Here is a 13791-nt window from a genome sequence, read left to right on the forward strand (position 1 = left end):
AATTGGATTCCCTTCCCATATTTGTGTTAAATTTTTTGTTTTGTTTTGTTTACTTAGTTCTTTGTTTAAAAAACACAACTGATTTAAACTAATTTGTCCTTTTTTGTGTTAATTTTGGTCCACAAAGACTCCCTAACTGAGGACCAGCAGACTAAAAGTCTTCTGTAAGTCATTTCAGTGATACTTTGTGTCTGCAGGTGAAAGAGACCTGGAGATACTGGAGACATCAGAGATAATGTTTCATGCAGGAAACCTCACACAGAGATCTTCTGAGCAGAGCTGGCATCAGGAACCCACTTCAAGCCCCTGGTTGGGTTTTCTCCCCTCCACCATGATCACTCCATAACCAGCGTGTCATTTAAAGTAAGCAGCTGCCTGCTTAGCCGGCACCTTTCACTTTTCAAGCAGCACTTAATTTCCTGCAGGATGCTGTAAATCTCCTGCCTCGGTGGCGGCGAGTCGCTGACAAATGCCTGCTTGCAAATGGATCTCATTGACTGCTGACTCGGTTGTATTACAAGCTGGCTGATAGAGGCTGCCACAGTAATGTGGCCTTCAGGTTTATCCTCAGATGTTGAAGGAAGTGCATTCATGTCGTTTAGATGTGGCCTTATGAAAGTGTGCTGGCAGTCAGAGACCCCCACCGCCCCCCCCCGCCTTGGATTGAGGCTATCAGCCACAGAGCCAAAGCATATTCCACCATCAATGTGTCAGGGGGAAAGCTATTAAAACCGCTTTACTTTTCCTAAGTATCATGAGAATAAGCACAAGATTTAGTAAAATCCCAGAGGAGTGAAAATGTGGGGGATTTTCCCCCTGAAATGCTTCCTAATGGACCGCTCAGAAGTGTCAGAAACTCTGTTGGACTTGGATGTTTTGGGGTTTTAGAGGGTTTTTACTCGGAGCTGAAGTGACAAAACACTGAACTGCGTCTGAACTTTTCCTATCAGATGGAAATCGATCCATCAGTTTGTGTTCGGATTAACATTGAAGGTACTGCAGGTTGTAGTTTTACAGGGATGTTCTGCAAAACAAAACAGACTGAAATGAGCAAATCAGTCATAAAAACTGATTTGGTGTCTCAAACCGGTTTAAACCCCTTAAATGAGCCCTTTCCATTATAAAAACATAAACTGCTTACAGACTTTAGAGAAATTATTTTACATGATGTGAACTGGGAAAAGGCACTGATAATTTGACAAAAAACTCTTTATGTCGTGGAGGAAAGAGGGACTTTAAACGTGACTTCTACTACAGAGTGAACACACAGCTGCAGGAATCTACTGTCTCATGTCTGGATCTGTTTTTATGGCTTACACACCCCGCGACCCCGGTCCCTGTCAGCCCAGACTTCCAACACTGGCTGAGCCACATATACAACATTAAACAAGTACATCTGCAGCACTTCTTCTCACCCTCCATCGGTTTAAAATGACACATTTATATTTAACATACCAGTACTTTAATTTATATAGAATTTTATCAAATGTGTGAGAACAACCTGAAGTGATTTAAAGGTAAATAACAAGACAAAAAGACAAAACAGTTCAAACTATTTAAATAAAGAAATTAAAATAATAGATTATAAACTGCAGGGACAGAATCTTTCAGACACGACCAAATATCCAACAAAGACCATTAAAATGGACCCATCAGTTCCAGTTGCAGGACTCAAGTACAACAAAAAGTAACGGTAAATAAAGAATGATTTTGTTGATCTAATGATGGATGTCATGATACATCAGGGGCGAAGAGTTGAGAAAGTTTTACTAAATCAGGCAACAATTATTGAAAATTTTTATTTCAAGTTAGTCTGATGGCAGGAGACTCTTGTTGGCTTTAATGTCCATGGTGTTTGTAAAATTTATATATGTTTAGGGAAAAATATTTTGAAGAATTTATTTGTTATTTATTTTATTCATGTTATAGTTTGGCTTCTATATACATAATTATAATGTATGAGACTTTTACTTCAGTCTAATTTGTACTTCACATACTTCATATGTAAGTGTGCAGGTTAGAAGGGTGTAAACTGTTGTCTTTGTTTTGTTTATGAATAAAAAATCAATAAAGAAAGTTGGGGAAAAAGAAAAAAGAAAAATTTCTAGTATTAATACCACATTAAAACATGCATTTACTTTATTGGGCAGTAACATTTTGGATGTCTAAAATCAGCTTTTCTCATGGAGGTCAAGTAACATTTTTTATTTGTTACATGTACAAAATTAGTTGTTTATAAGTTAATGTCTTGAGAAATTTTAGCAATACTTTAACAAATTTATCTTTACATTATTGGTTTCATTTCAACAGCAAAAATCCCACTTTATTTGACTAATTTCAGCCTAAAATTTCTTTTACAATTATCTTGCAACCCCTTAACCTCCTGACTACCAGGAAAAAAAAATGTGTAACAACAAATGTCCACATTGCTTAAACTTTTAAATATTGTGGTAAAATATCGTTACATTTATCTAAGAAACTATTTAATGTGTTTATAAGATATTCAATGAAAATATAACTACAACATTTCAAGTAAAAATCAGCACAAAGAAAAGTATTATGTACTGTTGTCTTCCCAAGAAAGTTCACAAAGCCCCCCCCCCCCCCCCCCCCCCCCCCCCCACACACACACACACACACACAAATGAGGTACCATTTAAAAGCACTAAATGTCCTCTTGAAAAACCAAAAGGTGTTAGTTCAGTAACATTCAGGGAGATGAAAATATTTAGGTTCACAAAGGTCCTCCATAGAGGACAAATTGAACTACTGGTAGTCAGAAGATTAAGGAGGGGAGGAGTTTTTAGTCAAACCTACTGGATCAGTTTAAATAGCCATAATATTAACGCCAATGTTTGTATTAACATCCATCGTAACTGGTGTGAAAAGCTTAATACTTTAGATTCAGGGCTGAAAACTTTAACAAACGTGGCCTCACACACACGCACACACACACGCACACACACACGCACACACACACACACAAACTGCTATAAAATCATCATACAGCAAAATATCTTCTTACTTTTCTTTCCATAAATCATTCAAATTACAGGCCTGCTCAAATATATCAACCATTTAGTCATATTTTCATTCATTATTCATTATTTTATTTAGGTCTTTAACAGGAACACTACACATTGATTAGCATTTCTACAAACGTGTCCCTCTTAGATGTAAAGTTAATTTTCATCTGTTGTCCCTGGAAAAGGTGTAAAATAGCAACATTAATAAAAATCCATAATTTAAAAAATAATAGTAAAAGTTAAGGCCACCTGCACACATAACAGCATTTCACACAATACAATAACTACAGGGAAAAATATCAACACTGCTGCATGGCAGTGCACTTCATACATATAATGATCCCATTTATATTTTTGATTTTTATTTTATTTTTTTTATTTATTTTGCATGATTGTTCATATTACAGAGTTTTTACTGCTGGACCAGACCCGAGATGACAGAAAAAGGATAGAAAAGGGACAGATAGACAACTCAAAAAAGAAAAAAACCAGAGAAAACACCTCTGAGAGAGACAAAGAGAGATAATGACAGAGAAAAAAAAAACCATACATATGCATATACATGTGCATATATACGCATACTCACCTGCCTATATATACACATACACATATAGATATACACGTACAAGCCAGCCACAGATTCATTGTCCCTCTGCGGGAGGACGAAGTCATCAACTGTCAGGAGAACCAGAAACTAACAAGTTAAATCAGAAAAAAATCAGAAAAATCAGCTGCTGTTAGTAAATAAACCTGCAAGACGACTCAGTGACTGTGTCACATGCAGAATATACAGAGTGGAACGTGTTCAGAGAAGAGTGATCATGCCAATGTGACCACGCCCACACAAAGGAAAGAGGCAAGGCAGGAAAACCCCAAGCCAGGATTTTGTGCTTGTGATGTTCTCACTCATATGTAGGTCACTTTGGATAAAAGTGTGTAATGACTAGAATAGAAAAGAACAGAATAGAATAATTGTTGCATTTACACTATGTATCATATGAATACGATTATAAATTAGATGCAATTTGTGTTTGTTTTGATTGGATTGTAATTAAATTTGACAGAAATCAGCTCAACTAATAAATAGGCAGACAGTTAAGTGAATAAATAATAAACATGCGGATTTTTTGTCCAACATTCAGTTGACTTATGTGTTTCCTGCCTGTCAGACCTTGTAGGACTTCCCAGCTGGAGCGCCTGGCCTGCCTCTTTGTGTCGTCTTTCATTTCTTCTCTGCCCCCAGGTCTTTCTTTACCTGTCAATTTCTTTCTACAGTTTGACTCCTTAATCCACCTGAGTGCATAGAGGACAGTTTTGACATAAGAAGAAAAGATAGACTCCTAAGGAGTGGACCAGTATCTTTAGAGCCTGAGGGATAACCGGATTACGATGTCCATTTTGAGCTGCTGGCAGTTTTTCTTATTACCCATTTCTCCCCCCCCCCCCCCCCCCCCATCTCTCTGGAGTTGAAATGCTGCCCTTTCCTAGAAGTCTCTCCAAACACTGACAAGTACAGAAAACCCAACACGTTTTTCCCCAAACAGAAACAACTGCAGGCTTTGTGGGGGGGATAAAGGGAAATAGATCCTTTCTCTGTGTGGCTCTTTGCTTTGTCCACCTCTGACGCTGCCGTTGTCCAGTCCTTTAAAACACAGCCCCTCTGTAGAAGTTATAATTGTCTCTGTGTGGGAGTGTGTGCCTCCCGTGTGGAAGCCTGCCTGAGCCCACAGTAAAGTAGATAACGGCACAGTTTTAAGGAGACAGATTAGCCGTCTTACCCCTGCCGCCAGTCATTTCATCCCTTCAGCCCGTCTGCTGCGAGGAAACCCAGAGCAAAAACACACTTTCTAAAAGCATCTTATCACCTCCAACACCGTTGTCTTGTGCACCACTGGATCTTTTATGTCCATTTATCTTACCTTGAAGATGCCTTTTGTGCCTGTGATTGAGGGAGGTAAATGAAATAAAGCCCCCCCCCCCCCTTGTTGCCGAGACCCTGATATTGAAGTTTATCACTGCAGCCAAGACCTGAACCCTGAACCACCATGAACTTGTGTACAGAAGACCATATATTGGGGTTTTGCAGGAGCAAAAGAGGTGATCTGGAAGTTTCCACTTCAGAAAGTTGGAAACTTTCTGAATGCATTTAGCCATGTAGACATGGTCAAAACGACTTTCTCCAGCAGCAGAAGACCACAGCGGGTTCCCTCCTGTCAGTAAGAACAGCAAACTGAGGCTACAAGTTGGACTCACCAGAACTGGACACTAGAAGATGGAGAAACGTTGCTGGTCTGATGAGTCTCCAGTTCAGCTCCACATTCACATGGTAGGATCAGAATCTGCTGGAAACATCATGACAACATGGATCCATCCTGCCGTCAGGATCAACGCCTCGGGCTGCCTAATGGTGAAGTCCCGAAGGGGACCAAAGTTGGACAGGAGCGACAAGAGACAAGATGTTTGTATTTATGGTACACACAGCTGGACAGTCTCATGGTCTCCAGGCCGACTGAATGTTCTGTTTGTCCTCAAACATGATAGATGGACACATAAACGATAGATTTAGATTTTTTTTCTTTTAATACCTGAATGATTTTCTTGTGATAAAATGTAAATAAAAAGTGATATATTAACCTGTCAAAAATTAAATCACTCCTTTGTTAATCAAAACAAAATTAAAGTGAAAACTGATCAAAATTAAATGAATTTTCCAAGTTTATAAAAAAAAAACAAAAAAAACAAAACTGCATTAATTCTAATTAGGGTCTTTTTTTTTTTTTTTTTTTTTTTTTTACCATAGAAGAGCGTAGGTGTTTGTAGGTCATGTGTGAAGTTTCCATTAGTCCCTGATTTGTTCCTCTTTGTTTTCTCTGATAACTAACCAGTTCCCTAATAAACCTGGCCTTCCGGTCACCAGTAAGTACTGGTTAATTACCCATCAGTTCCTGATTCAGCACTAAGACGCTCCCTAAAAAAGCAAATTTGTGTCCAGCTCTGTAAAATGTTAACAAAGCAGCTTTTTAAGGAAACAAGTTTACCTTTTGTAAGTAAACTGTTGTTATAGCACACTTTTAGTTATCGTCATGCTGTGTGTTTAGTTTAGTTCTGGTCTTCCCTGTTTAGTTCCCGTGTGTCTTGTTCAGCCTTTTTTCTGGTTAATTAGTTCACCTGGAGCTTCCAAAAGTTAAGAGAGACATACAATCGCCCAAATGGTGATTTGTACAGATACCTGCATCTGCAACACTTTGTAGGAAAAGAAATTAAAAAAAGCAAATTTAAAATCATCGATGCCAGCCGTCTTAAGAGTCATAATTGAAGCATATAAATCATTGGTCATAAAAAAAAGTTATTTCCAAGTTGTATAACATACTCCAGGATTTATCGGAAGATAGTACTGAATATGTACAAACCGGATGGGAGAGGGAAGCAAACATTAGGTTAACAGGGGAAGAATGGGAGGAAATTAATGAACACCAATGTAAGACAACAAAATGTTTGAGCTGGAAGAACACGATGAGGTTTTTTGGAACTCCAGTCCAGAGAAAGTACGGAGATCCCAAATGTTGGAGATCTTGTGGTGAAAAGAGAGCAGACCACTTCCACCTCGTTTGGGGATGCCGCCTCCTTAAACAATGTTGGATAAAAACACAAAAAGTAATTGAAGAAGTGATGAAAGTCCAGATCCCAGTTGAGTTTATAGAACTATGTATCTGGGAATAATAAACATTAAAAAGAGTAAAGATTACAAAATGCTGAGATTATTGCTGATGGCTGGCAGAAAGGCAATCACCAGGAAATGGAGAAGTGATCAGATACCCACTGAGGTCCTTTTATGCATCTACAACATGGAGAAAATAACTGTCTCAATTAAACTAGAGGTCAATAATTTCAACCATCTGGAGTGGTTGGTTAATGTATGGACGACACAGAGCGGATTTTGTTTGAGACAACTGAATTACTTTGTAGATTTTGGTTATGTGAAGAGAAGAGAGTTTACCACCCATAAAGAAGGGAGAGAAACACATCCCACCCTGGTTTGATGCTAAGTTTGTCTTATTTTGTACATGTATTTATTTCTAGCAGTGCAAATGATCAAATCTTGCAAATGTACCTGATATAAAGTTGACGTTGAGAAAATAACAATAAAATACTAAATTATAAAAAAAAATAATTAGCTCACCTGGTTGGATTTTCTGACTGATTTTACCTGTTCCTAGTTACTCCCTCCATGTATTTATGTTCCCAGTGTTCATTTACCTTCATGCTCTTGCATCTCTATGTTTATTTGCCTTCAGTTTAGTTTTTTGGGATTAAAAACGTCTTGTGCATCTCTGGCTCCTGTTCAGGTCGACACCTCCACCACACTCGTGACACTTGCCTGTAGAGAGAAGCATGTAAATACCTTGTGCATTAATTATTGTTCTTTTTTCCTTGTTTATTGTGTCTCCTCCTCCACCCCTTATGGAGTTTCTGCCACTTTAATGCATAACTGTTGCAAATGAATCTGTTCAGTGTTTTATCAGGTGAAGTAAGAACTAAATTACTGAATGAATTAATAAAACAATAACCTGTTGAACTAACCTGCAGAAAGGAAAAGCAGGAGATGTGAAGTCATGTTGTTTCCAAGCAGACAAAGTAAAGCTGCTGAATGAATAGTTTTTACAACATGATACACATGAAACAGCCTAAAATCGATCACCGTGCTGGGAGGAAAGAGTTTTTTCTGGTTTTCTGCAGAAACTTTCTGATTTCCTGCCTCCTCTCGTCTCAGTGGGAATTTGGGGGAGAGAAGATGGGTGTCCCTCTCCAATGTGGTCGGCTTACAGTCACGCTTTCTTCTTTTAACGGGATTACAGAGCTCCCTCTCATTCCCATTGGTCTGGCCCGCCGTGACAGTGGTGTGGTGATGAGTGGATGACATGCCCTGCATCATCCATAACAAGCCTCTGACTTGGTCCCGTGTGACACCCGTTTACGCACTCATTCAGGCTTTTGCCTTTATGTAGTTTTCACCTCCACTGTGCAAATTCTTTAGTCAGTTTGGACTTAAGTCAGGCTTCTTTACAAAGACAGAAAAAAAATCCTCCTGGAGCAAAAGCATGCTCCAGACGTTTTCACCACTTCTCCTTTTACGCACAGGAGCGCGAGCCTGATGAGGGGCTAAAGTATCCCTGACTCACTTCTTTCATCATTCCTTTGGTAAAAACCTGAAATGGCAAAACCTTTGGATCACATAAAGAGACCCATGAATGCCTTCATGGTTTGGTCCAGGGGCCAAAGGAGGAAAATGGCGCGAGAGAATCCGAAGATGCACAACTCAGAGATCAGCAAGAGGCTGGGCGCAGAGTGGAAGATGCTCACCGACGCAGAGAAGCGACCTTACATCGACGAGGCGAAGCGGCTGCGGGCTCAGCACATGAAGGAGCACCCGGACTACAAGTACCGGCCCCGGCGCAAACCCAGAAGCCCCCTGAAGAGGGACCGCTTCCTCTTCCCGCTGCCGTCGCTGCTCGGTGACGCAGCGGAGCACCTGAAGGGGCTCTCCATGGACTCCTTTCTCCTCCCTGGAGAGAAAGACAGAGCTCACCTCGCTCCCTCCTCCTCATTTCCACTCTCGGACCCGGTTGCGCAGTTCAGACCCGGAGCCGTCCAGCGGATGGCCGAGATTCCGCACGCGCTGGGCGCGGGCGCGCTGCCCTACAGCGCGCACGGCTTTGCCTACCAGACTGCGGGGTTTGGGGGTCTGGCTTGCCCCGGACAGCACGCCCACGCGCCGCCGTCAGGGCCTGGGTACGTGGTTCCGTGCAGCTGCAGCGCGTGGTCCGCAGCCAGCTTCACGCCCCAGGTGGCTTACATCGTCTTCCCCGGAGGGGTGAGCAAAGCCGGCGTGGATTCATACACCCCCCCAGGCGCCGGTGTGTGACAGGAGAAGTTCTGGACCGGGTTGGGAAGTTTGGACTCGGTTCTTCTGCACGAGGAGGAAGTTTCCTCCATAAACACATTTTACAGCAGAAGGAAGAAACTTCAGATGAAAATCATATAATTTTGTAAAGTTTTTCTTAAACAAGCAAAAGAACAAAAATGTCTAAATAGATTTATATAAAATACTTGTCAATACTGACTGATCATAAATCAGTTTTAACAGTTTTTATTTTCTTGTCATCTTCTGTTGCCTTTAAAACACATCAGGGTCAGTGTGTTTCTACTTTCATCTTCATTTCATTTTCTGTTATTTACACAACAACAAAGATAAAATACTACCTTCTTCTTAAAGATGTTTGTTTGACACGAATGTTCAGTTATTTCCAGAGGGACATGTTCATGTCTCTAATTAAATAAATATTTTCCAGAGAGGGACTTTCTTGTTATTCTTATTTTTCTGTGATTGTTGCAGGACTTCTTTCTTTAAACCATAGTGACATTTATGTTACATGTTTCTGAGACATTTGGCATTATTTTATTCTATTCTATTATCTATTATTCTTTTATCCAAAGCGACTTACCTATGAGTGAGAACAACATGTTTATGTTTATGATACAAACTGTTTAAATTCCTGTTTAACACAATCACATTTTTTTGGCCCTTACTGGACACCAGAAAGCAGAATATAAAATTCTGACATGAACAGTAAATATCCCTCAAAAGTGCTGGTTCTTTTTATATTATATTTCATTAAAGGCACATTTAAAGGCCACTGATCATTTTCTTCATGGGTTGGGTGTTTACGGGTTAAAGCAACTGTTTCAAAATAAAAGCATATGCTGTTAAACAGAAAAGTTTCTTTGTGGATGCTTGCGGATGAGCGGCTGCTCAGAGAGAAGGTTAAATGAAACGTCTGTGCTTTCTCGACTCATCGTGCAGCTGTTGCTTCTGGACGATGAAGCCGGACAAACTGTTTACGAAACTTTTAATCAGCAGCGTTGAAATTCTCTTTATTTATCCTCTAAGATGCATTTCCAGCAGCTCCGCAGACCAGAACCTTCTCAGGGTGCTTGGTTGTGACCTCTGACCTCCGTTTCCCTGAAGTTGGAGACTTCATGACCTTTGAGGGGTTTAGCTTCAACTGTGTGACTCAACACATACACACACACACACACACACACGCGATGCTCCATGATGTCTCCAACCTGCCTCGCTTACAGAAGATGAAGGCTGATTATCCTCACTGTGACCATCATCTTCATCATTTCTGGTGTCACTGGGGCTGAACCAGTCCACTTCATTGGGGAAGAGAAATTGTTACAGTAGTGAGGAATGAATTTAGTTAAAATGAATTTATTGTTTGTTTTATTAGTTCAAAAGCTGTTCTGTTCCTACTGAAGCATCTCCACATGCTGCCTTCAGGGGTAACTGGGATTGTAGGAGTTTATGCCACTTCAGATCAGCTTTGCCGCCGCCCCTCCGACCCGAGTCAAGTTATATCCTACCCAGTGGTGTAAAAAGTATTCCCATTTATTACTTGGGTGGGAGTGTAGATACTCAGGTTTAAAAACCAATTTAAAAAATACATTTTTTTTACTTAAGTAAAAATGTAGAAATATTGATTTAAAAAAATACTTAAAAGTACAAAAGTAAAAGTAATGTCAGTGTGAAAATACCATTAAAAAGAAAAGCTCAAACTGTGGCACTGAAACTTAAAGTACGCTCCGCAAAATACACGTTTCTGAAGTCATAAGGACTATAATGTTATATCAGAATGTTAATAATGAAAAAACTGGGAAGTACGACACCTTTTCTGCCACACAGACTAAAAAATCAACATAGATGTGAAAATGAAAAAAGATGAAAAATTAAACACATTTGGGTGCAATGCAACTATTTTAAAGAACCTTATATGAGCATTAAGATCCATTTCATGACCTGGATGATATGACTGTAAGCAATGTTGCAAAGAGTCCAACTTCCAAAGGCACGTTATCAATAACCTTTATTAGAATATCAGTAAATCTAAACTTAAATGCAGGAATCAGTGAGGGCAACAGATTTGTATTAGGAGACAAACAAAAAATTAAGTGATAAATGATTTTTTAAAAAATTCTCTAATCATCTATATATCTATCTATCTATCTCTATAGATATCTTTATATACAACTATATCTATATATACATCTATACTGTATATCTCCATATCTATATATATCTATATATGATGTGGTGGAACGGGAGATTCTCATGGTGATGAGGTGGAACGGGAGATTCTCATGGTGATGAGGTGGAACGGGAGATTCTCATGGTGATGAGGTGGAACGGGAGATTCTCATGGTGATGAGGTGGAACGGGAGATTCTCATGGTGATGAGGTGGAACGGGGAGATTCTCATGGTGATGAGGTGGAACGGGAGATTCTCATCATGATGTGGTGGAACGGGAAATTCTCATGGTGATGAGGTGGAACGGGAGATTCTCATGGTGATGAGGTGGAACGGGAGATTCTCATGGTGATGAGGTGGAACGGGAGATTCTCATGGTGATGAGGTGGAACGGGAGATTCTCATGGTGATGAGAATCACCATGATTACTTGGGTGGGAGTGTAGATTCTCATGGTGATGAGGTGGAACGGGAGATTCTCATGGTGATGAGGTGGAACGGGAGATTCTCATGGTGATGAGGTGGAACGGGAGATTCTCATGGTGATGAGGTGGAACGGGAGATTCTCATGGTGATGAGGTGGAACGGGAGATTCTCATGGTGATGAGGTGGAACGGGAGATTCTCATGGTGATGAGGTGGAACGGGAGATTCTCATGGTGATGTGGTGGAACGGGAGATTCTCATGGTGATGAGGTGGAACGGGAGATTCTCATGGTGATGAGGTGGAACGGGAGATTCTCATGGTGATGAGGTGGAACGGGAGATTCTCATGGTGATGAGGTGGAACGGGAGATTCTCATGGTGATGAGGTGGAACGGGAGATTCTCATGGTGATGTGGTGGAACGGGAAATTCTCATGGTGATGAGGTGGAACGGGAGATTCTCATGGTGATGAGGTGGAACGGGTGATTCTCATGGTGATGAGGTGGAACGGGAGATTCTCATGGTGATGAGGTGGAACGGGAGATTCTCATGGTGATGTGGTGGAACGGGAGATTCTCATGGTGATGAGGTGGAACGGGAGATTCTCATCATGATGAGGTGGAACGGGAGATTCTCATCATGATGAGGTGGAATGGGAGATTCTCATGGTGATGTGGTGGAACGGGAGATTCTCATCATGATGAGGTGGAACGGGAGATTCTCATCATGATGAGGTGGAACGGGAGATTCTCATGGTGATGAGGTGGAACGGGAGATTCTCATGGTGATGAGGTGGAACGGGAGATTCTCATCATGATGTAGTGGAACGGGAGATTCTCATCATGATGAGGTGGAACGGGAGATTCTCATGGTGATGAGGTGGAACGGGAGATTCTCATGGTGATGAGGTGGAACGGGAGATTCTCATGGTGATGAGGTGGAACGGGAGATTCTCATGGTGATGAGGTGGAACGGGAGATTCTCATCATGATGAGGTGGAACGGGTGATTCTCATGGTGATGAGGTGGAACGGGTGATTCTCATGGTGATGAGGTGGAACAGGAGATTCTCATGGTGATGAGGTGGAACAGGAGATTCTCATGGTGATGAGGTGGAACGGGAGATTCTCATGGTGATGAGGTGGAACGGGAGATTCTCATGATGTTCAGCAAATGTCTGATGCTTCATGTCAAAATGGAGCAAAATCTCTGAGTTATGTTTCCAATTCCAGTTTTCCCCATTTTTTCCAGTCATCAACTTCATTTTAACACGCTTCAGTTTTGGGATTTCACGTCTGCAGCACGGATCTTAAAAGATCTTCCATCAGGAGGTTAAACAGTTAACGAAATGCTTTTTTACGTCATTCCTTCCATCGAATAAAGGAGTGAAAATAAACCATGAAATCCTCCAGGTTCAATTCAGGTTTATTTATGGTTTGACATCAAGCTATGCACACGTCTGCTAATTAAATCTGATGTGTGTCAGGTATGTTGCAGCAGGGAAACACGCTGTTGAGGACTGGAGTTGTTCACCTTTTATCACAACAACGTAATTCCTTGCACAGCTACTTCTTTTTCTTGCATTTTATTGACTTTATTTAAGCTTTTTCAGTTTTTATTTCTCATTAGCTTGTTTTTACTGTACTTTCTGAAGCCTTCTACCACTGCTGTAATACTTCTGTTTTCTGGAGCTGAAATGTGATTTAAAATAAACTCACCTTCTGCAACCACTCCTGCTTTCATAACACATGTTCACAAAACTGACCTTAACAAAGGAAAACAAATAAAAACAATGAGCACAAGAGTCGTTCTGTTGTTAAACTGGGATCCTCAGGCTGCTGTCCTGCGGGTTTTAGACGTTTCCCTGCTACAACACACTGGATTCTGACTGTGCAAAGTACAGAAAACATGTAGTTTAGGGAGCACTGTGTTTATGTGACTGAGAGTGGTGGAGAGACAGCTGGGTAGACATCAGTTTTTTTGACGGCTTTTCACTTTTGCATTCATGTTTTGTGTTTTCTCTCCCAAATCATTCCGGTTTATTTTCTACCAATCCATCATCAGTATCTACGATGTCTGTATGTGTCGGGAAACGCTGCCAACTGTGTGCAATAAATCATTTAAAGGCATCCTGGATCTGGTGTCTCTGTAGGCCAAAGGACAAAGCGCGCTATATGTATTACAGGACCCAACACCTCTCAGCAGCTTAAGGAGAAAAGGAAGCTGCAAAACAGAGCTGCACGTGGAGCTCT

At 40.8% G+C, this 13791-nt stretch overlaps 1 protein-coding gene across 1 annotated transcript; it reads left to right on the forward strand.

Annotated features, from left to right (window-relative positions):
- Nucleotides 1–8238: 8238 nt before the first annotated feature.
- On the forward strand, nucleotides 8239–9757 carry LOC306758404 (transcription factor Sox-14; the record flags this gene model as incomplete). Its single annotated transcript, XM_079243731.1, has 1 exon — nucleotides 8239–9757. One exon carries the CDS (start codon nucleotides 8239–8241, stop codon nucleotides 8947–8949), a length of 711 nt encoding a protein of 236 aa, XP_079099857.1. The 3' UTR covers nucleotides 8950–9757.
- Nucleotides 9758–13791: the final 4034 nt, after the last annotated feature.

This window comes from Telmatherina bonti (assembly GCF_933228915.1).
Source record: "Telmatherina bonti genome assembly, chromosome: 7".
In the NCBI taxonomy this organism is placed as follows: domain Eukaryota; kingdom Metazoa; phylum Chordata; class Actinopteri; order Atheriniformes; family Telmatherinidae; genus Telmatherina; species Telmatherina bonti.